The sequence below is a fragment of the Trichomycterus rosablanca genome, chromosome 4 (assembly GCF_030014385.1).
Source record: "Trichomycterus rosablanca isolate fTriRos1 chromosome 4, fTriRos1.hap1, whole genome shotgun sequence".
Taxonomy (NCBI): domain Eukaryota; kingdom Metazoa; phylum Chordata; class Actinopteri; order Siluriformes; family Trichomycteridae; genus Trichomycterus; species Trichomycterus rosablanca.
In genome coordinates, this window is record NC_085991.1 from 7,987,687 (window position 1) to 8,012,496 (window position 24,810).

The 24,810-nt window shown below is 40.0% G+C and overlaps 1 protein-coding gene across 4 annotated transcripts in view; it reads left to right on the forward strand.

The window, feature by feature from the left end:
- astn1 (astrotactin 1) overlaps positions 1–24,810 on the forward strand; it is a 427,949-nt gene that overhangs the window by 390,573 nt on the left and 12,566 nt on the right. For all 4 annotated transcript variants that reach the window (XM_062993914.1, XM_062993915.1, XM_062993916.1 and 1 more), the window contains one exon: positions 12,416–12,548. In XM_062993914.1, coding sequence (XP_062849984.1) covers positions 12,416–12,548 — 133 coding nt within the window. The remainder of the gene's footprint in view (positions 1–12,415; positions 12,549–24,810) is intronic.

The following is a 24,810-nucleotide window of genomic DNA, read 5'->3' on the forward strand; positions in this document are numbered from 1 at the left end:
AAACCAATCAGAGCTTCCGAATTAAAATTTTGGGCGGAATCTCTGTCCTCATTGGTTGCTGTATAATTGACAGATAAGTGAACGAATTACCAGTTTCAGCTTTCAACCGCGACAGCTTAGAGAATAAATTAGGTTAAATTATGGTTTTCATTAGTTAGGTGGATAAACACAGTTAAATATGGATTTATATATTCTGGAAATATTCTGGAAATATACAAGATGGCCTCCAAGGTAAGCTGCGGTTATGATTTTATACTGTTGTGTGGTTGATCTCGGTCGCGGTGCTGCTGTTTACACTGCGCTTTCATTTTGCAATTTTAGCAAAGCATGAAATATTAAACGTTTCCGGGATTTGTTGATGCTCATTTATTTAAAGTAAAACGGAGCAGAAATGTGATTGTGAGATTCTGCTGGTTTGTTTAATATAAATGTTGTCAATATGAATACAAATACAGCCTGTAATAATACAAAATATAAACACTGTAATTAGTCAGAATTGATCAGAACTACAATATTGTGTGTTTTTAAGACTTATAAACAATATAAGGTAAAATACGGGCGGTGGCCGGCCATTGTACTTTAAGTTTACATTATATCGTATCGTATATCACCACTTCTCAAAAGCATATCGAGATATGACTTTTTTAGCCATATCGTCCAGCCCTACTGTGTCCAAATGTAAAATGTAATGAAAGAGAGTTTTATTTCAACCAATAATCAGCATTTAGCTTCAGTTACTAATGGGTGTGGCTGAAACACCTGATCCCAGTGATGGGATGTTTACATGTGAAGGTTCTTCAAAAAGTTTTTGCACTATTTTAAACTCTATTTATTAAGAATTTCAAAAACAATTTACATCAGCAAAAAATGTGTTTGGTGGAGTGCGTAGCCACTGATGCACCGCTGCTTTCACATCATCACCACATAAAAATCTTCTTCCCCTTAAAGCTTCTTTAATCGTCCAAAAAGGTGGAAATCAGATGGCACTAAATCCGGACTATAAGCTCTCTCTCTCTCTCTCTCTCTCTCTCTCTCAGTCTCTCAGACACGACCAATTACTACTCCTCCCACCCTCATTGTTTCTAACCAAAATATAAAAGTGCAGAAACGTGTTGAAGATCCCTCGTATATTTGGTGATTTAGTGTATATTTTACCTGCTGTGTGAAGACCTGAGGTTTACAGTAGGCTTAGCTGCACAGAAGCAACCACTCATCAGTTGTAAGTATTGATTTGTAGTAAATCACAGTGGTATATTTTTACCCTGATTTTTTATAACATTAGCAGGCCTACATCATAATATTTTGGAAGTGGGAATGCCTTTGGCCCCCCTCTCATCTGGATGCCTCCCCTGTCTTCGGTCCATCTGTCTTGTTGACTTTAAAGGAACGTTTGTTGCTTCCCACTCCCTAGTTCTATGGTTGCCCATCCAAGTTGGATCTCAGACATAAGAGCTGTTAAAAAGAAAAGAACACCATGTTCTATTAAGCCCAAATGTGGTGTTGTGAAATATGATAAATGAAGGGTTACAATGGCATGAGCTCAATAGTGTTAGACGTTAGTGGTTTGTGTGTTGTATTTGTTCTTTAATTAAATACAGACTTATTTTTTTTGTTAATTCTTTATTGTGTTAAAAAGATAAGTCACTAACGTTTAAGCCACTTCTTTAAAACTAGCTATCACTCATCTATTGCTGCTGTTTGAGTTGGTCATCTTCTAGACCTTCATCAGTGGTCACAGGACGCTGCCCACGGGGCGCTGTTGGCTGGATATTTTTGGTTGGAGGACTATTCTCAGTCCAGCAGTGACAGTGAGGTGTTTAAAAACTCCATCAGCACTGCATCTAAATAATACCTGCTCTGTAGTGGTCCTGTGGGGGTCCTGACCATTAAAGAACAGCATGAAATTTGCCCACTCCAAATTTTGAGCATAAGCTTCCTTAAAGGTAAGCAAGCTTGAGCTCGACCCTTAGTTTGGAGATCTAACTGAAACTAGAAACTAGGCTTTAAATGGTCACAAGACTTTCACTAATGTTATGGTCTGTAGATGGTAAAATCTATACATTATTCACAGTTATGTGTGGAAAACATGTTGGAATTTGCTTTTGCAGTTTTTAACCAAGTGGTGAGCCATCTTTGCTCGTACTGTTTGTTTTACCACGGTTTTATTCTTGTCACGGACACAGTGGGTCTGATTTTTTGGGTGACTCACATTCTTAACCATTTTTGCTGTATTATTATTATTATTTTCTGTTTTTTACATGTCATTTGTTAATCTTTGCAAACTTCCCTAGGTATAATCTTTATTTTTTGCTCTTAAAATTCAAGCCACGGGCCAAAAAAAAGATGCAATTCTTTCTACAAACCCAAATCAGAAAAAAATTGAGACAGTATGGAAAATGCAAATAAAATAAAAATGCAGTGTAACTTACATTTACTTTGACTTTTGTTTGATTGCAGACAGTTAGAACTTAAGATATTTCATGTTATATCTGCCCAATTTAATTTCATTTGTTAATAAATATCCATTCCTGCATTTCAGGCCTGCAACACATTCCGAAAAACTTGGGACGGGGGCAATTTAGGGCTAGTAATGAGGTGAAAAAACTAAGTAACTAGGTGATTGTAATCATGGTTTGGTACAAAAGCAGCATCCAGGAAAAGCTGAGTCTTTGATGAGCAAAGATGATCAGAGGATCTCCAGTTTGTCAACAAATGTGTGAGAAAATTATGTAAATGTTTAAAAACAATGAACCTCAAAGAAAGATTGGAAGGGATTGGCATATTTCTCCCTCTACAGTGCATAATATCATTAAACCATTCAAGGAATCAGGAGGAATTTCGGTGCGTAAAGGCCAAGGGCGCAAGCTTAACCTGAACGCCTGTGATCTTCCATCCCTCAGATGGCACTGCATCAAGAACCACCACCCAACAATAGCTGATATAACCACATGGGTGAGGGATTACTTTGGCAAACCTTTGTCAAGCACTACAATACAGAGTTACATGTACAAATGCCACTTAAAACTTTACTGTGCAAAAAAGAAGCCTTATGTTAACCATGTACAGAAGCGGTGTCGACTTCTCTGGGCTCGAAGGCATCTAGGATGGACCATCACACAGTGGAAATGTGTATTGTGGTCAGATGAATCAGCATTCCAGGTCTTTTTTGGAAAAAATGGACGCCGTGTGCTCCGGACCAGAGATGAAAAGGACCATCCAGACTGTTATCAGTAACAAGTCCAAAAGCCAGGGTCTGTCATGGTATGGGGCGGTGTCAGTGCCCTTGGCAAAGGTCATTTACACTTCTGTGATGCAGCAATAATGCAGAAAAGTACATTGAGAACTTACAGTAGAGCAACATATGCTGCATTCAAGACGTCATCTTTTCCAGGGACGTCCATGCATTTTTCAACAAGACAATGCAAAACCACATGCTGCGGCATGGCTGCGGAAGAAGAGGGTCCAGGTACCGGACTGGCCTGCCTGCAGTCATGATCTGTCCCCAATAGAGAACGTGTGGAGAATTTTGAAAGGAAAAATGCGACAACGACCCCGTACTGTTGTACATCTTAAGACGTGTTTGCAGGAAGAATGAGACAAAATAAAAGCTGAAACACTAAATCGCTTGGTATCCTCGGTGCCAAAACGTCTTTTAAGTGTGGTGAAAAGGAATGGCAACATTACAAAGGTCTGAAATGCAGGAATGGCTGTTTATTAATAAATGAAATGAAGTTGAGCAGATAAAACATGAAATATCTCAGGTTCATCCTGTCTGCAATCAAATAAAAGTCAAAGTAAATGTAACAAACTCAGTGTTTTTTTTTTTATTATTTTAATTTTCCATGCTGTCCCAACTTTTTCTGATTTGGGGTTGTATTTAACAGGGTCTCTCGGCCACACCTTTGCTCATTGCATAATATTTGCGTTACCATGGAATCAGCTCGACGACCCTGGGATCAGACTAGACGGTGATGCAGATATATGTGCGTGTTTGGCAAATGCTCAGTCGTCTCTTCTGAGTCTCAAAGCAAAACAACGTGAAGGCATTCCTCCTGCTTAGACCTTGAAGAATGTTGAAAATTGAAGAAGATGGAAGCAATATTGCAGAAGTTTTTTCGACGGCCGCTATTTGCGCGCTAATCTGCACTTGATGGGATTCAGGCACCCGATGCACACGATGTGACATCATAGGATCTTAGTATCTTTGAGGGCCGTGTGGGAAATCTGCTTTTGATCTCATAGGCTACAAAAACAAGCAGCTTTCCCCTGCTAGCCCCCGTCAGGCTGTGATCACACAGGAACAGAGTCAACCCAAGGGGTGACTTGGGTGTGACATACAGGATACGAGCAGATTACCCATGCATCCTGGAAGCCTGACGTTTAACCTGTAAAGGGCCATGACGTAGCTCTTTCTCAAGGACCTTGCAGGGGGAAAGGGGGAAGACGCTGCTTCACTGCTGAGGAATGTCTAAGCCGAGCCACTTTTCCAGACCAATTATCTCATCTGTTTAGGTGTTGGGGCAGGTGCTGCGCGGAAGCTGGCGTGACTCACTTATATACACTCGTACATCCATGTGTGTTTGAGCCATTAAACACACTGGTCATATACCAGTAAAGGTAAAGCAAAGGTAAAACAAAAACTGGTTTGTAAATCGTCGTAAATCTACAACCCTAAATCATTATAATAATATGAGCAATAAGTCTGCTCAACTTCATTTCATTTATTAATAAACATCCATTCCTCCATTTCAGGCCTGCAACACATTCCAAAAAAAGTTGGGACAGTAAAGCATTTACCACTTTGTAATGTTGCCATTCCTTTTCACCACACTTAAAAGACGTTTTGGCACCGAGGAGACGGGGTCGTCGTTGTCGTATTTTTCATGCCTTTGTAATGTGTGCAGCATGTGGTTTTGCATTGTCTTGTTGAAAAATGCATGGACGTCTCTGGAAAAGATGACATCTTGAAGGCAGCACATGTTGCTCTAAGATCTCAATGTACTTTTCTGCATTAATGCTGCATCACAGAAGTGTAAATGACCTTTCCCAAGGGCACTGACACAGCCCCATACCATGACAGACCCTGACTTTTGGACTTGTTCCTGATAACAGTCTGGACGGTCCTTTTCCTCTTTGGTCCGGAGCACACGACATCCATTTTTTCCAAAAAAGCCATGGAATGGTGATTCATCTGACCACAATACACGTTTCCACTGTGTGATGGTCCATCCTAGATGCCTCCGCACCCAGAGAAGTCGATGCCGCTTCTGGACATGGTTAACATGAGGCTTCTTTTTTGCACAGTAAGGTTTTAAGTAGCATTTGTGCATGTAACTCTGTATTGTAGTGCTTGATAAAGGTTTACCAAAGTAATCCCTCACCCATGTGGTTATATTAGCTATTGTTGAGTGGCGCACTGAAATTCCTCCTGATTCCTTGAATGGTTTAATGATATTATGCACTGTAGAGGGAGAAATATGCAAATCCCTAAACATTTCAATCATTTTCTTACACATTTGTTGACAAAGGAGATCCTCTGATCATCTTTGCTTAAAGACTCAGCCTTTCCTGGATGCTGCTTTTGTACCAGACCATGATTACAATCACCTGTTTGGAATCACATCATTATTTAGTTTTTTTACCTCTTAACTAGCCCTAAATTGCCCCCATCCCAACTTTTTTTGGAGCTTTTTTTGTTGCAGACCTAAAATTAATAAATGGAATGAAGTTCACCAGATAAAACATGAAATATCTCAGGTTCATCCTGTCTGCAATCAAATAAAAGTCAAAGTAAATGTAAGGAACACTGCATTTTTATTTTATTTGATTTGGGATTGTAAAAGAAACACAATAAGTGTCCAAACTTTGGCCAGACTCGTGCCTTACATTGACAGAGAACTGCCAGATGTGCAATCAGGATTCAGAAAAGCCAGAGGAACAAGAGATATCACAGATATATCTTAACAGGAATTTATCAAGGCAGCCAACATGTGCTTCATAAATTACAGCAAAGCCTTTGATTGCATTGATGACAGAAAATTATAGAATGTCCTCCGAAAGATGGGAACACCAGAGCATATCATCATTCTTATAAAGAATCTCTACTCTGTTTGACAAGTCACAGTCCTGACAGAAAATGGACAAACACTGGCAAAGGAATTACCAATCCTGTCACCAGTCCTGCTCCACTTGTACTCTGAACACTTAATGAGAGAAGCAGGACTGAAGGAAGATGATTGAGGATTAAAGATTGGTGGAAGAAACATCAATGACCTTTGATATGCAGATGATACCACTCATAGCATGAAAATCAGGACCTGAAGGCTCTTATCAGGAAAGTTAAAGAACAGAGGGAAGAGATGGGAACACAAACGTCACTGACTTTACCATTAACGGATATGTCAAAGTGATGGACAGCTTAATAGCAAGCAAGATATGAAGACTACCTGTCTACCACAGTGCCATTGAACTGTTGGTGAATACTTGAAGAGTACCTTGCATGACAAACAAGAAAAAACAATTGGATCCTCAACCAATTCAAACCAAACTCTTACTGGAAGCTCACAATATATCTTTTGGGTACATTATGAGAATAATCAGATCAATGGAAAAGACAATTATGCTAGGAAGAGTTGAAGATAAAAGAGGAAGAGGACAACCAACAGCGGGATGAATGGATACAATTAGAGGAATAATGAACAAGTCATTACGAAGTCTGAAACCCAAAACAAAAGGCAGAATGTTCTGAAGAAACACTATCCACATCATATCAACTTGACCTTGACGTCACTCAGAAATCTTGTCTTTGGTCCGGAGCACACTGCGTCCATTTTTTCCCAAAAAGATTCATCTGACCACAATACACGTTTCCACTGTGTTATGGTCCATCCTAGATGCCTCCGAGCCCAGAAAAGTCGACGCCGCTTCTGGACATGGTTAACATAAGGCTTCTTTTTTTTATTTTTTTTTTTATTACTGCTTTATCCTGGTCAGGGTCATGTTGGAACGGGACGGACCTTGCCTTACGAGGGGCATAAGGTGAAGCCCCTACCTGCAAGAATAGCAAGCAGAACCTCAACGCAATACTTTGGGTAAAAAGCCACCAATGAAAAAGGGAACAATTACAAATAAAATCAGGTGGCCAAAATAACAGAATGAAAGAAAGACAGAAACAATCGCAGCCCACAACATAGAAAGTGGGTAGAACAGAGATGCAAAACTGAGAACTGGTTGTCACAATATGATGGCTGCTCTGGATCATCTGCAACAATCCGGTCTTTGGAAAATGAGAAAGGATAGGAAACCCTTAAAGCCAGTTGAGACCAGCAATGGATTAAGAAATAACATGGATCTACAGGCAGGGACGTCACACTGCCTTTGGGGTAGACGTTCTCTCCCAGGGTGGTTGTCTTATGGCCCAAAAACACAGCGACACTGAGAGAGTTCCCAGAAAGAAACCAGCAAAAACGCCGCTCAGGTGGCACAGCGGTTAAAAACACATGCTAGCACACCGGAGCTGAGATCTCGAATACATCGTATTGAACCTCAGCTCTGACATCCGGCTGGGCTGAACGGCCATGTGAACAACCCATATGAACAACACTGTAGGGGTGGGGTAGTAGTAAGTCAGATAGGGTCTCCTCGTAACTGATGCAACTACGACCTCTGCTGGATGATTGATGGCGCCTGCACAAGCGCCTGCACTGATCCATACTCGCCTAGTGCAGGTGAAAAGATGCATACGGCTGCTGCCCACGTGTCGGAGGGGCATGGGTTAGCTTCATTCTCCTCAATCAGAGCAGGGATCGGCATTAGTGGAGAGAAAGCGTGATGCAATTGCAAAAAAAAAAACAGCAGAAAAACGGACCAGACAAGCAGTTAGGTATCACAGTTTCAGAGGAAAGCAGGTTTGCCATTAAAGGAGCTGGCAAGTCTGAAAGTGGGAAACCATGATATATATAGAAAACTTTCACCTGGAGCGAATTATTGCTTACGGGCCCTTGTGCCAGCCACAAGCAGAAAAAAAATAACTTCCATGTGAACTACTGCCGAACTCATAGTACAGCTGAGCCATGTTACAATGTGTACTAGGTTATTTATTAATAAGTATTTATTTCATAAGTTTTTTTTATAGAATGTATGGACAGCTAGTGCCATGTGCTGCCTCTGGCATTGTGAGCCATAGTAAGATGATCGCATTTGTTTAAAAATTGTCAGTGATGTACTGGGGGCTGCATTATCGGGGGTCACAAGACAGGGGATTGGAGAAAGCTTACCTCTCTGTGCAGCCACCATCACAAAGCAATGATGGCTTGACGTGAATGATGTTACACTCTCAGTCATGCTTTTATTGATTGCGTAAAAAAATATAAAGTATTAAATTTGATTATCAATAATTGTCTAAAGCAGATTTCTCAATTCCTTCCACCCCTATGTCATTTACATTGTGTTTTTTTTTTCCTCTTTGTACTTTTTATTTCTGCAGATGATCCACATGGGATTTTGAATCTGTTAATCATTCAGATTTGAGCTCACGCCAGAATTCGATGTACCACAAACTGTTGTTATCCATCATTTTTACTGTTTGCTCATCTAACCAGACAAGAAAGTCCAGATGTTATTTGTTGAGTCTTAGTAACGCTGCCAAGTCTGCTGGTACCGAAAAAGTTGCTGCTTAATGAAATTGGTAAAACTGCCAGTACTTCGGACCAGGAGGTGCTCGTGTGATGTGTGTGGAATTTGGCAGTTGTAACGAAATGTGTACCTGTTTATGAAAGAACAAAAGAACTTCTATGTGTGTGTTCAGGCTAGGGTTCTCCTCTGGCAAGCATTTTCCTTCTCTCTCTCTGTATCCCTCTCAACTGTTACTCATTAACATTTTAATGCAGGGGGACATATGGAAAGATGTGAAAATATCCAGGACTTAAACCCTATATGGAGTCTTTATAGAAGCACTTTGTAGCTCTACAATTACTGACTGTAGTCCATCTGTTTCTCTGCATGCTTTGTTAGCCCCCTTTCATGCTGTTCTTCAATGGTCAGGACCACCACAGGATCACTACAGCAGTATTATTTGGGTGGTGGATCATTCTCAGCACTGCTGTGACACTGACATGGTGGTGTGTTAGTGTGTGTTGTACTGGTATGAGTGGATCAGACACAGCAGCGCTGCTGGAGTTTTGAAATACCGTGTTCACTCACTAGACACTCCTACCTAGTTGGTCCACCTTGTAGATGTAAAGTCAGAGACGATCGCTCATCTATTGCTGCTGTTTGAGTTGGTCATCTTCTAGACCTTCATCAGTGGTCACAGGACGCTGCCCACGGGGCGCTGTTGGCTGGATGTTTTTGGTTGGTGGACTATTCTCAGTCCAGCAGTGACAGTGAGGTGTTTAAAAACTCCAGCAGCGCTGCTTTGTCTGATCCACTCGTACCAGCACAACACACACTGACACACCACCACCATGTCAGTGTCACTGCAGTGCTGAGAATGATCCACCACCTAAATAATACCTGCTCTGTAGTGGTCCTGTGGGGGTCCTGACCATTGAAGAACAGCATAAAAGGGGGCTAACAAAGCATGCAGAGAAACAGATGGACTACAGTCAGTAATTGTAGAACTACAAAGTGGAGCTGATAAAATGGACAGTGAGTGTAGAAACAAGGAGGTGGTTTTAATGTTATGGCTGATCAGTGTATATCATTCCCAAAAATACATAGCACATGTCAAGGCACGATTATCTACTCAACAGTGTCAGTACAGGTTGCATTAATCGCATAAATGTGTGGAAGAAGAGGAAGCGGGGTGACAGTATAATGCTTTGCAAGCACTATAATAATTTGAAGTTGTAGCTGAGCATAAGAGGATTTTCATAGTTCAGAGAAATTACACCTGGGACCAATCCCAGTCATACCCGGGATTACTGAAAGTACATTTGATTGCAGCTCTCCTAAGCCAGACAGACTGTGCAGCTTTGGAAATTGCATGTGTTGCTGAGAACTGGCAATGCACATTTGAATTGTCTGTTTGCTGCCACCAACTGCGATTTTAAGCTCAGTCCAATCGACATGCCATGACTTGGGAGCTCATATTGTACATTGTACACCCAGTAAAGTGTAAAATATATGGGTGAAAGTGTAAAAGCCATTTGTATTGGTGTCGTTGTGTGTACCAAATTAAAAAATATATACAGCTTTGCTAAAACATGCAAAAAATAAACGAAATGTAAACAAAAGCAAAATCTGCTTTTTTGGCTTATCCAAGTGGCTTTAAATATCATCTTTTATATTAACTAAATTACAAATACAACTAATTATAATAAACAAAACAAATAATAATACTAATATATAAATATAAAAAATAATGGAATAAATAGAAATATTATATATGTATATAAAATTTATAAATAACAATATATAATATATAATAAATAAAAATACATAACCATAGATAATAATAAATACATATAATAAAAAAATCCCAAATAATAATGTGATAATATAATATATTTTAAATTAAAAAAAAATTTTGGCTTATCCAAGTGGCTTTAAATATTATCTTTTATATTAACTAAATGACAAATAAAACAAATTATCATAAATAAATATAAAAATAATCATAATAATTGATATAAATATAATAAATAAATGAATAGGTAATTTTATATATTATATATTTATATGTATATAAAATTTATAAATATATACATACAATATATAATATTTTATAAAAAAAAAAAACTAAACATAAATAATAATAAATACATATAATAAATAAATAACAAAAAATAATTTGATAATATAATATATTTTAAATTAAAAAATAAATAATAATTGGCTTTAAATATCATCTTTTATATATTAACTAAAAGACAAATAAAACAAATAATAATAAATAAAATAAATAGTAATAATAATAAAATAATAATAATAATATATAAATATAATAAATAAATAAATAAATAAATAAATAGACAAATTATATATATATATATATATATATATATATATATATATATATATATATATATATATGTATATACAATTTTTAAATAACAATATATAATATATTATAAAAAAAATACATAAACATAAATAATAATAAATACATATAATAAATAAAAAACTAGAAAAATATTATGATAATATAATATATTAAAAAATAAATATAGAAATGTAATAAATAAATATTTTTTGGCTTATCCAAGTGGCTTTAAATATCTTTTATATTAACTAAATGACAAATAAAACAAATAAAACAAGAAATAAAACAAATGATAATAATAATATATAAATATAATAAATAAATGAATAAATAGAAAATATTTTATGTGTATATAAAATGTATAAATAACAGTGTATAATAATATAAATAAAAATACATAAACATAAATAATAACAAATACTTAAAATAAATAACTAGAAAAATAATATGATAATATTTAATATATTTTAAATAAAAAATAAATAAATATATTAATACAATGAATAAATATAATAAAAAATAGAAAGAATTTAATATAAATAAAAAATAAATATAACTACCACTAATAATAATAGTAATAAATAATATATAATAACATACATAATAAAACAAATAATTTCAGCCCAAAACTCTCTGACCCTGCTAACTCACTTTCAGCATCAGGTTCTCTCATTTTTTTAGTATAAGCTAGAGACAGCGTGTACCCACACCAGCACACACAGTCTTTTCCTCTTTCAGGTTTATCCTGGCACCTGAAATCCTGTTTTTAGCATACCCAGGACCACTGGGGCTTTTCCAAGCCGGAGGCTTTCAAGTGTCCTGGCTGCAAGACACCGTCACCTTTTAACAGATTTCCCCCGAGTCCACAGAAAAGGTTTTTTCTCCCGCATGCAAGCCAAACCGGAGCTCCTGTCTCCCGGTCAGATGACGCAAGCCAACCAGCTAAACAAACAGACTCGTCTTTAGCTTCATAAAAATACCTGTAAAGCTGTGTTGACTCTTTATTTTGGAATTTTCGGACACTTTGAGGCACTCGGTTCACATTAATACAGAAAAATCGCTTTGTAAATGTCAAAAGCAGAAGATTTCCGTGTTTATTTCTTACATTTATGCATGAGAAAAGTGGAGAATTTGTCATTTGCGTTGTGCGTGGTTTTATATTTTGATGTCTTAAGTGTTGGTTTATCTAAGCAGGTAGGATTAAAGCATTTTGAGGCTGACCGCTGGAAAAAGCATTAACTCATCCCAGCATGTGTATTCAATGGTCTTCAAACCCAGAGCATATTTAAGGCTGTGTGGCCTCGTATGAGCATCATTAATCATATTTGACAGTCCAATAACTGAACCCATGGTTTAAATCTCTTTGAAGCAAATAAGTAACTACCAAACATTTTATATGCATCATTTTACCTGTTTGCTCTTTTTTTATAGAGACCATGCTGAGCTTTGTGGATGACATCCTGTCAGGGGCTAAATCTCCATGTGTGATGCTGGGAGAGATCCCTGATCCGCTCAACACCATCTCCATGATCATACGCTGCCTGGAGCCTGACACCACCTACATGTGAGTTCAGTTTGTCATCATTACATAAGGTGATGTCAACAGGTGATTGTATTGTAATCATGATTTCGTACATAAGCTGTTTCCACAACAGGCGTATTTCTCCATCTACAGTACATAATATTATTAAAAGATTCAAGAAATCTGGAGGAATTACAGAGCTTAAAGGGCAAGGGCGCAAGCCTAAGCTGAACACACGTGATCTCCGATCCCTCAGACGTCAGTCAGTCCACCTGTTGGCATGTTTTGTGAGGCTGAAACATATTTCTAATAATACGTATTAATGGCTTACTAAAATCTGCAAAGTGTCTAAGAGATTAGGCTTCAATCCTGGTCTAGTCAGATGTTTTGCATGTTCTCTTAGTGTATATGGGAGTTTTCTTTTAGGTCCTCTGGTTTCCTACAACCTCCTAAAAAACACTCAGGTGTTATATTAGCTTCTTTAATTTACCTAAAGGTCTAAAAAAGTAAGTAAGTCTGTAAGTCAGTGAGTGAGTGGATCATTCTCAGCACTGCAGTGACACTGACATGGTGGTGGTGTGTTAGTGTGTACTGTGCTGGCATGAGTGGATAAGACACAGCAGCGCTGCTGGAGTTTTTCAACACCTCACTGTCCCTGCTGGACTGAGAATAGTCCAACAACCAAAAATATATCCAGCCAACAGTGCCCCGTGGGCAGCGTCCTGTGACCACTGATGAAGGTCTAGAAGATGACCAACTCAAACAGCAGCAATAGATGAGCGATCGTCTCTGACTTTACATCTACAAGGTGGACCAACTAGGTAGGAGTGTCTAATAGAGTGGACAGTGAGTGGACACGGTGTTTAAAAACTCCAGCAGCGCTGCTGTGTCTGATCCACTCATACCAGCACAACACACACTAACACACCACCACCATGTCAGTGTCACTGCAGTGTCCACCACCTAAATAATACCTGCTCTGTAGTGGTCCTGTGGAGCTCCTGACCATTGAAGAACAGGGTGAAAGCAGTAAGTAAGTAAGTAAGTAAATAAGTAAGTAAATGAGTGAGTGGGTGAGTGAGTAATTAAGTAAGTAAGTTAGTAATTGAGTAAGTGAGTGAGTAAGAGAGTAAGTAAGTGAGTGAGTAAGTGAGTGAGTAAGTAAGTATGTACAGTGTATCACAAAAGTGAGTACACCCCTCACATTTCTGCAAATATTTCATTATATCTTTTCATGGGACAGCACTATAGACATGAAACTTGGATATAACTTAGAGTAGTCAGTGTACAGCTTGTATAGCAGTGTAGATTTACTGTCTTCTGAAAATAACTCAACACACAGCCATTAATGTCTAAATGGCTGGCAACATAAGTGAGTACACCCCACAGTGAACATGTCCAAATTGTGCCCAGTGTCAATATTTTGTGTGACCACCATTATTATCCAGCACTGCCTTAACCCTCCTGGGCATGGAATTCACCAGAGCTGCACAGGTTGCTACTGGAATCCTCTTCCACTCCTCCATGATGACATCACGGAGCTGGTGGATGTTAGACACCTTAAACTCCTCCACCTTCCACTTGAGGATGCGCCACAGGTGCTCAATTGGGTTTAGTCCATCACCTTTACCTTCAGCTTCCTCAGCAAGGCAGTTGTCATCTTGGAGGTTGTGTTTGGGGTCGTTATCCTGTTGGAAAACTGCCATGAGGCCCAGTTTTCGAAGGGAGGGGATCATGCTCTGTTTCAGAATGTCACAGTACATGTTGGAATTCATGTTTCCCTCAATGAACTGTAGCTCCCCAGTGCCAGCAACACTCATGCAGCCCAAGACCATGATGCTACCACCACCATGCTTGACTGTAGGCAAGATACAGTTGTCTTGGTACTTCTCACCAGGGCGCCGCCACACATGCTGGACACCATCTGAGCCAAACAAGTTTATCTTGGTCTCGTCAGACCACAGGGCATTCCAGTAATCCATGTTCTTGGACTGCTTGTCTTCAGCAAACTGTTTGCGGGCTTTCTTGTGCGTCAGCTTCCTTCTGGGATGACGACCATGCAGACCGAGTTGATGCAGTGTGCGGCGTATGGTCTGAGCACTGACAGGCTGACCTCCCACGTCTTCAACCTCTGCAGCAATGCTGGCAGCACTCATGTGTCTATTTTTTAAAGCCAACCTCTGGATATGACGCCGAACACGTGGACTCAACTTCTTTGGTCGACCCTGGCGAAGCCTGTTCCGAGTAGAACCTGTCCTGGAAAACCGCTGTATGACCTTGGCCACCATGCTGTAGCTCAGTTTCAGGGTGTTAGCAATCTTCTTATAGCCTAGGCCATCTTTGTGGAGAGCAACAATTCTATTTCTCACATCCTCAGAGAGTTCTTTGCCATGAGGTGCCATGTTGAATATCCAGTGGCCAGTATGAGAGAATTGTACCCAAAACACCAAATTTAACAGCCCTGCTCCCCATTTACACCTGGGACCTTGACACATGACACCAGGGAGGGACAACGACACATTTGGGCACAATTTCGACATGTTCACTGTGGGGTGTACTCACTTATGTTGCCAGCTATTTAGACATTAATGGCTGTGTGTTGAGTTATTTTCAGAAGACAGTAAATCTACACTGCTATACAAGCTGTACACTGACTACTCTAAGTTATATCCAAGTTTCATGTCTATAGTGTTGTCCCATGAAAAGATATAATAAAATATTTGCAGAAATGTGATACACTTTTGTGATACACTGTATATATATATATACAGTATATATGCCTTTTCTATTTTTTTTACTTTCTCTGTCAGTGTACCGTACTGTACATCCTCACTGCACACTTTGCCTGATGTTGTACTGTTCATGCTGCTGCTACATTGTTTATTGTTTATTATACGTTTAGATATAGTGTAACTTTTTATTATTTAAGAAATTCCTTGTACATCTGCTACTTGGCGAATAAAAGATTCTGATTCTGAAAAAAATGCCACAATGACGACCCTGTACTGTACTTAAGACGTGTTTGCAGGAACAATGAGACAAAATAAAAGCTGAAACACTAAATCACTTGGTCTCCTCGGTGCCAAAACATATTTTAAGTGTGGTGAAAAGGAATGGCAGCATTACAAAGTGGTAAATGCTTTACCGTCCCAACTTTTTTTGGAATGTGTTGCAGGTCTGAAATGCAGGAATGGATGTTTATTAATAAATGAAATGAAGTTGAGCAGATAAAACATGAAATATCTCAGGTTCATCCTGTCTGAAATGAAATAATAACTAACAACTACCCTAAATATTGCTGTTACACAGCAAGCAAGGCAAAGCAAACCCTCTTTATACAATCCCAAATCAAAAAAGAGTTTCTTACATTTACTTTGACTTTTATTTCATTTCAGACAGGATGAACCTGAGATATTTCATGTTTTATCTGCTCAACTTCATTTCATTTATTAATAAACATCCATTCCTGCATTTCAGGCCTGCAACACATTCCAAAAAAGTTGGGACGGTAAAGCATTTACCACTTTGTAATGTTGCCATTCCTTCTCACAACACTTAAAATACATTTTGGCACAGAGGAAAGCAAGCGATTTAGTGCTTCAGGTTTTATTTTGTCCCATTCTTCCTACAAACACGTCTCAAGATGTGCAACGGTACGGGGTCGTCGTTGTGGCATTTTTCATTTCAAAATTCTCCACACGTTCTCTGTTGGGGACAGGTCAGGACTGCAGGCAGGTCAGTCCAGTACCCGTACCCTCTTTTTTCCAAAGCCATGTCTTTCCACAGCCATGCCAAAATGTCTTTTAAGTGTTGTGAAAAGGAACGGCAACATCACAAAGTGGTAAATGCTTTACCGTCCCAACCGTCCCAACTTTTTTTGGAATGTGTTGCAGGTCTGAAATGCAGGAATGGATGTTTATTAATAACAAAACATGAAACATCTCAGGTTCATCCTGTCTGCAATGAAATAAAAGTCAAAGTAAATGTTAGAAACGCTGTGTTTTTTTTATTATTATTTGCATTTTCCATGCTGTCCCAACTTTTTCTGATTTGGGGTTGCAGTTAAACTCATTAAATCAATTGCATACTTTACAGCTACACTAAACATTGGTGTTACACATATGATCTTGCAGCACTGTTGTAATGTTGGCTACTATTAATGCCTTTTGGTGTGAGTAACTGTATAAAAGAATGGGTGAATGTGAGGTGCCATGCTTTGGGTGGGCACACTGTCCAGGGTCCCTGTGCATCCTGCTCCCAGTTAATCAATATATTTGTGATCATGCAATGATTTGATATGCAGTCACATAATCATTTGGGGTATAAATAAATTGCTCAGCAGATAAATGCAATAAAAAGATGCCATACCTGCTCCTTTCTCTTCTGCCAGCGACCACACGGGCTTTCCTCCAGGATTTCACTTTCATCCTCGCTTTCTTCCTCTTTCCCCCCGGACTCTGAGATCCTCTCCGGGACAGACATGGTCATGTTAAGGGCTGATTTCTTTCCTTTCTCTTGCACTGCTGATTCCTCCGTGTACCACCTACGAACACGCGGTGTGGAATTACGCCTTACTGCTGATCGTTACTGCAAATCGTCCTAACGCCTGTCAAAGATCTGCAATAACAATCACATGCGCATTGGAGAACGCGTGAAACGGCAGATTCAGGAGGACGTGAACGCAGCTCTGTAGTTCCAGGTTTGCTCGAACAGCTCGGATCTTCAGCCGTTCATCTTATCGTGGACGTGTGGGACGTGTGAGGGGTGCTTAGTGGCAGATGACCCCCCTTTGCTTTCCTCAAACACCCCCTCCTACTACAGAACGATCTACTAGCATTATTTAGTAACGGCTGGGTTTTCCAGATATACGTTTAGATCCACGTTTAGTCAGCGCTGCACACCGTGTGCGCGTTCAAGCGCGTTCAGAATTTCCTCTTTTTTTTTGCCAGCAACACTCATGCAGCCCAAGACCATGATGCTACCACCACCATGCTTGACTGTAGGCAAGATACAGTTGTCTTGGTACTTCTCACCAGAGCGCCGCCACACATGCTGGACACCATCTGAGCCAAACAAGTTTATCTTGGTCTCGTCAGACCACAGGGCATTCCAGTAATCCATGTTCTTGGACTGCTTGTCTTCAGCAAACTGTTTGCGGGCTTTCTTGTGCGTCAGCTTCCTTCTGGGATGACGACCATGCAGACCGAGTTGATGCAGTGTGCGGCGTATGGTCTGAGCACTGACAGGCTGACCTCCCACGTCTTCAACCTCTGCAGCAATGCTGGCAGCACTCATGTGTCTATTTTTTAAAGCCAACCTCTGGATATGATGCCGAACACGTGGACTCAACTTCTTTGGTCGACCCTGGCGAAGCCTGTTCCGAGTGGAACCTGTCCTGGAAAACCGCTGTATGACCTTGGCCACCATGCTGTAGCTCAGTTTCAGGGTGTTAGCAATCTTCTTATAGCCCAGGCCATCTTTGTGGAGAGCAACAATTCTATTTCTCACATCCTCAGAGAGTTCTTTGCCATGAGGTGCCATGTTGAATATCCAGTGGCCAGTATGAGAGAATTGTACCCAAAAAACCAAATTTAACAGCCCTGCTCCCCATTTACACCTGGGACCTTGACACATGACACCAGGGAGGGACAACGACACATTTGGGCACAATTTGGACATGTTCACTGTGGGGTGCACTCACTTATGTTGCCAGCTATTTAGACATTAATGGCTGTGTGTTGAGTTATTTTCAGAAGACAGTAAATCTACACTGCTATACAAGTTGTACACTGACTACTCTAAGTTATATCCAAGTTTCATGTCTATAGTGTTGTCCCATGAAAAGATATAATGAAATATTTGCAGAAATGTGAGGGGTGTACTCACTTTTGTGATACACTGTATATGTTACTCTGTCATGAATTGACACCCTGTTCAGGGTGTGTTCCTGCCTTGTGTCATAGATATGGCCAGACAAAACACCCCCAAGATTATACTCTTAGTAAAAGGTACTGAATGATGAATAAATGCCTTTAAAGCTGCTTTTCTAAGAGTTGAGTTTAATCCAATGATATTTGACACATTGTTTGTGTACACAGCGTGGACGTCAGTCAGGCTGCAGCCAAATGAATATGTGCACCAGTCAAGAACATAGTAATAATGTGAGAATCACTTTCACAACAACAGTCTGAAATACGTACTTCTCTTCGGTCACAACACTCAGGCGGCACAGTGGTAAAATACGCTAGCACAACATCTCAAACTTGTGAGTACGAATCTCAGCTCTGCTCCTGGCAGGCTGGGCACCTACATGAACAATGATTGGCACATTTGTAGGGTGGATGCCGGAGGGGATTCCTCATAACTCTCCATGCGCAAATCTGAGCCAGTGCAGGTGAAAAGATGCAGTCGGCTACTGCACAGGTGTCGGCGGGGGCGTGTGGAGTGGAGGTCAACATGAGTTACTGTGTTTTAATGACTGTGTTTGCACCCTCGATAGATCTCTTTTTCTGAGGGATCCATTATGATTTTACGGTGTTGAATAATGACATCAGACTAACATCATCTTCATGGTGTCCACCGAGAATAAAAAATGTTTATGTTGCGTTTTTAGACGGGCTTTAAATCATGCTGCAGTTAAAGCTCTCAGACAGCTGGGGAAGCGGTTCAGGATTTGGAACGGCTTGAAAGACCGTCGTCGGAGGGAATGCTTAATGGTTAAAGCAGATACAGTCATCAAAAGTTCAGGATGCTTCAGGAGGCCAGAACGAAGGGCGCATGAAAGAGCGCAAGCCGCTCTTCTGCACGGTGGAAGAGGCCGGTCGGGCCAGCGCTATCATATCCAAACATGATGCAACGTACAAATATGTGCTTTTGATGTGTGTGTGTGTGTGTGGATTGATAACTAACACATACAGGGCAGAGTGCAATTATACAGAATGCAAAATTAGAAGATCTGTATCAATTGGAAGATTGTCGGATCAAATCCAGCCTCTGCTGTGCCATTTTATCAGCTTCACTTACCATTAAGAAGCACTTTGTAGTTCTACAATTACTGACTGTAGTCTATCTGTTTTTTTAAGCCTGCTTTCATCCTGTTCTTCAATGGTCAGGACCCCCACAGGACCACCACAGAGCAGGTATTATTTGGGTGGTGGATCATCCTCAGCACCAAAGTGACACTGACATGGTGGTGGTGTGTTAGTGTGTGTTGTGCTGGTATGAGTGCTGGAGTTTTTAAATACTGTGTCCACTCACTGTCCACTCTATTAGACACTCCTACCTAGGTCCACCTTGTAGATGTAAAGTCAGAGACGATCGCTCATCTATTGCTGCTGGTTGAGTCGGTCATCTTGTAGACCTGCATCAGTGGTCACAGGACGCTGCCCACAGGGCGCTGTCGTCTGGATATTTTTGATTGGTGGACTATTCTCAGTCCAGCAGTGACAGTGAGGTGTTTAAAAACTCCAGCAGCGCTGCTGTGTCTCATCCACTCATACCAGCACAACACACACTAACACACCACCACCATGTCAGTGTCACTGCAGTGCTGAGAATGATCCAACACCTAAATAATACCTGCTCTGTAGTGGTCCTGTGGGGGTCCTGACCATTGAAGAACAGCATGAAAGGGGGGTAACAAAACATGCAGAGAAACAGATGGACTACAGTCAGTAATTGTAGAACTACAAAGTGCTCCTATGTGGTAAGTGGAGCTGATAAAATGGACAGTGAGTGTAGAAACAAGGAGGTGGTTTTAATGTTATGGAGAAACGCCAGTGGTTTGAGGAGCCCTGACCTCAAGTCAGTAACAAGTCTGACCACACAAATGCGCTTTTGACTGAATGAGCACAAACTCCCACAGACACAGTCCAAAATCTTTAGGAAACCTCTCCCACAGTGGTTTTACCGCTTATCCAATCACGGTCCTGGGGGGGGGGGAACCTATCCCAGCTTTTCAATTGGCGCAAGGCACAAAGTAACACCCTGGACGGGGCGCCAGTCCATCGCAAGGCAGACACACGTGGGTGAAAGACGAATAGGGTGTTCCAAGTACCAAAAAAATAAAATGGTTAAATTGTATAATTTTTTCATTTAATATCGTGCACAAATGTGTCACCTATGTAAATATGTATTTTGTTTCTCAGCATTTTGCTTATTTGATAGTTTTAGTGTTGTTGACACACAACAAGGGCACAAAAATGTCATTCAGTGCAACGACTAATTTATGACAAAATACACACACAAGGAACAATCTTAGCCATTTCAAATGTATAAGTTTAGTATATCTCTTACAAAAGATTTAAAACCTCAGAAGAAACTGTACTTACTCTGTTTTGAATTTTCTGTGCATTGTTTGTACTCTAATGCATCTTGGGATTTTGTTTATTTGTATACAAGATGTTTTTGCTACACATTCTATTCTATTTGAAACCTAATCAAACTCTGTTTTCTATGAAGCAGGCCTGGACTCTCTTGCATTCACATGAAAAAAATATATAATAATTACTTATTACAGTTATTTTAAGCAAATGTTTTTGTTGCACTGTATGATGATTTTATGTTGCACTGAATGACATATTCCAAATTATCCTGTTACATCAGAATATTCATGACTTAATTTGTTTTTAAGTTCTTTATTGATTAAAGTAGCAGTAGTAGAATGAAAATATGCCACACCAGTGGCAAGTATGTGTTATAATATTACTACATCATGAAAAAAGTAAGGCAATGAAAAACATAACTAATGAAGCCATCATAACAACTTGTAAGGCACCAGAACAGTGTGGAAGTGTGGAATTTGTGTCATAACACGTGAAAAAGTTGCTGCAGTAAATCTAAATTCATTCAGCCGTGAAAACCATTTGAAGTCGCATTTTATTTCATGAACTGAACAAATGTTTTCCAGTCTTTTGTTGTTAACCTCGAGGTTCTTGCTGTACATGGCTTTGGTTCTGCGATTATGATTTTGACATCAGACTTAAGGTAGTAAATTTCATCAGGTGGATTTGGCCACACAAAGGAATTTCTGTTTCAATTTTGTAGCATGCAGCTAACTTGCACCTCATCTCCTACAGACAGCAGTTCCTGCCCAACGAATGGCAGGTCATCGTACTTGACTATAACAAAATCTCAGGGACCACTTCATCAAAAACATAATTATTAATATTCATTGTAATTACTGCTCTTATTAAGGAAGACTAGAATGGAAAAAAGTGGTTTTAATATTTAAAAATAATTTTAAAACATTATAAAGTCAGTATAACAATGTCATTGTCAATTTAGTGCAACAGCGAAATTCTGTTGCACTGAATGACTGTTGTTGTACTGAATGACAGAAATTTTACTTTAGCACATTTTACAGTTATCCCAGTGGTTAGCAAAAGCTAACATTGACCTTAGCTCAAAGACATTTCTACACATATTCACATTTAGATGTTAATAACCTTGTTTGTTTACAAGATTAACCGTAATATTACGTTTTCTGTGTTGTACTGAATGACACTCAGTTTTGTTCTTTAATGTACTATGTCAGTAAAAAAACATTTTTATCAAATAATGTTAAAATGCATTGACCTCGTGTGTGTGCTGAAGGGTCCCCAGGAGTCTTCTTTTGTTGTTATAATTGGTCACATGACTGCAGTAGCTTGATCGCATATTAAAATAAGGCTTTTTATTAACGTTGTACTGAATGACAACTGAAGATTGGGAAAATGGGGACTGAAAGTATCCTGAATATTATTAATATTAAAAAACACATCTGATTGAATATTATTTAATATGTCACACATGACATTTGTACAATTATGCCAAAGCAGTAAATTTTAAGTTTTACTTAAGATTAATTCGTTTTTTCTTAATGTTTTATTACTTAAAGAGGTAGGGGGACCGTTGCACTGAATGACATTTTGGGGGTTACAAGGGTTATTTTTTCAAAAATCATACATTTTCCGTAAAAATTACTTTAGGTTTCAGTAAAGATGTACAAATGGAGTAGATTGAAGGTATATCCACTTATATTAATATAATTGTATATTATTTATCAAGTGGGGACACTAAAAAGTTACGTCTCGTCTTTGACCCACATACAGTGTATCACAAAAGTGAGTACACCCCTCACATTTCTGCAGATATTTAAGTATATCTTTTCATGGGACAACACTGACAAAATGACACTTTGACACAATGAAAAGTAGTCTGTGTGCAGCTTATATAACAGTGTAAATTTATTCTTCCCTCAAAATAACTCAATATACAGCCATTAATGTCTAAACCACCGGCAACAAAAGTGAGTACACCCCTTAGTGAAAGTTCCTGAAGTGTCAATATTTTGTGTGGCCACCATTATTTCCCAGAACTGCCTTAACTCTCCTGGGCATGGAGTTTACCAGAGCTTCACAGGTTGCCACTGGAATGCTTTTCCACTCCTCCATGACGACATCACGGAGCTGGCGGATATTCGAGACTTTGCGCTCCTCCACCTTCCGCTTGAGGATGCCCCAAAGATGTTCTATTGGGTTTAGGTCTGGAGACATGCTTGGCCAGTCCATCACCTTTACCCTCAGCCTCTTCAATAAAGCAGTGGTCGTCTTAGAGGTGTGTTTGGGGTCATTATCATGCTGGAACACTGCCCTGCGACCCAGTTTCCGGAGGGAGGGGATCATGCTCTGCTTCAGTATTTCACAGTACATATTGGAGTTCATGTGTCCCTCAATGAAATGTAACTCCCCAACACCTGCTGCACTCATGCAGCCCCAGACCATGGCATTCCCACCACCATGCTTGACTGTAGGCATGACACACTTATCTTTGTACTCCTCACCTGATTGCCGCCACACATGCTTGAGACCATCTGAACCAAACAAATTAATCTTGGTCTAATCAGACCATAGGACATGGTTCCAGTAATCCATGTCCTTTGTTGACATGTCTTCAGCAAACTGTTTGCGGGCTTTCTTGTGTAGAGACTTCAGAAGAGGCTTCCTTCTGGGGTGACAGCCATGCAGACCAATTTGATGTAGTGTGCGGTGTATGGTCTGAGCACTGACAGGCTGACCCCCCACCTTTTCAATCTCTGCAGCAATGCTGACAGCACTCCTGCGCCTATCTTTCAAAGACAGCAGTTGGATGTGACGCTGAGCACGTGCACTCAGCTTCTTTGGACGACCAACGCGAGGTCTGTTCTGAGTGGACCCTGCTCTTTTAAAACGCTGGATGATCTTGGCCACTGTGCTGCAGCTCAGTTTCAGGGTGTTGGCAATCTTCTTGTAGCCTTGGCCATCTTCATGTAGCGCAACAATTCGTCTTTTAAGATCCTCAGAGAGTTCTTTGCCATGAGGTGCCATGTTGGAACTTTCAGTGACCAGTATGAGAGAGTGTGAGAGCTGTACTACTAAATTGAACACACCTGCTCCCTATGCACACCTGAGACCTAGAAACACTGACAAATCACATGACATTTTGGAGGGAAAATGACAAGCAGTGCTCAATTTGGACATTTAGGGGTGTAGTCTCTTAGGGGTGTACTCACTTTTGTTGCCGGTGGTTTAGACATTAATGGCTGTATGTTGAGTTATTTTGAGGGAAGAATAAATTTACACTGTTATATAAGCTGCACACAGACTACTTTTCATTGTGTCAAAGTGTCATTTTGTCAGTGTTGTCCCATGAAAAGATATACTTAAATATCTGCAGAAATGTGAGGGGTGTACTCACTTTTGTGATACACTGTATATACACACACACATACACACATTCACCTATAGGGCAATTCAGTGTCTCCATTTAACCTGACTGCATGTTTTTGGACTGTGGGAGGAAACCGGAGCTCCCGGAGAAAACCCACGCAGACACGGGGAGAACATGCAAACTCCACACAGAAAGGACCTGAACCGCCCCACCTGGGTACCGAACCCAGGACTTTCTTGCTGTGAGGCGTCAGTGCTACCCATCGAGCCACCGTGCCACCCTACCCTTAAATTGGCCCTGTCCAGGGTGTTACTGTGTGCCTTGCGCCCATTGAAAAGCTGAGAGCACCCGCCCACGACCCTGACTGGATAAGCGGTTAAGAAAGCAATGAGTGAGAGATTTTTTAGGGTATGTTGCTGCTCCGACAAAACGTGCGCAGTCCTAGCGGACCCCTTCTTTTCACCCATGCTTTCTGCACAGCGTTTGAAGAGTCCACCCACTTAGTCCGGTCTTTTCCCACCCAGCAGACACAGTGGCCAATTGTTGTCTGCTGCAGACGCCTTTATCCGAAGCGACTTACAGTATACAGTACAGTATACAGTCTGAGCTCAAGGGC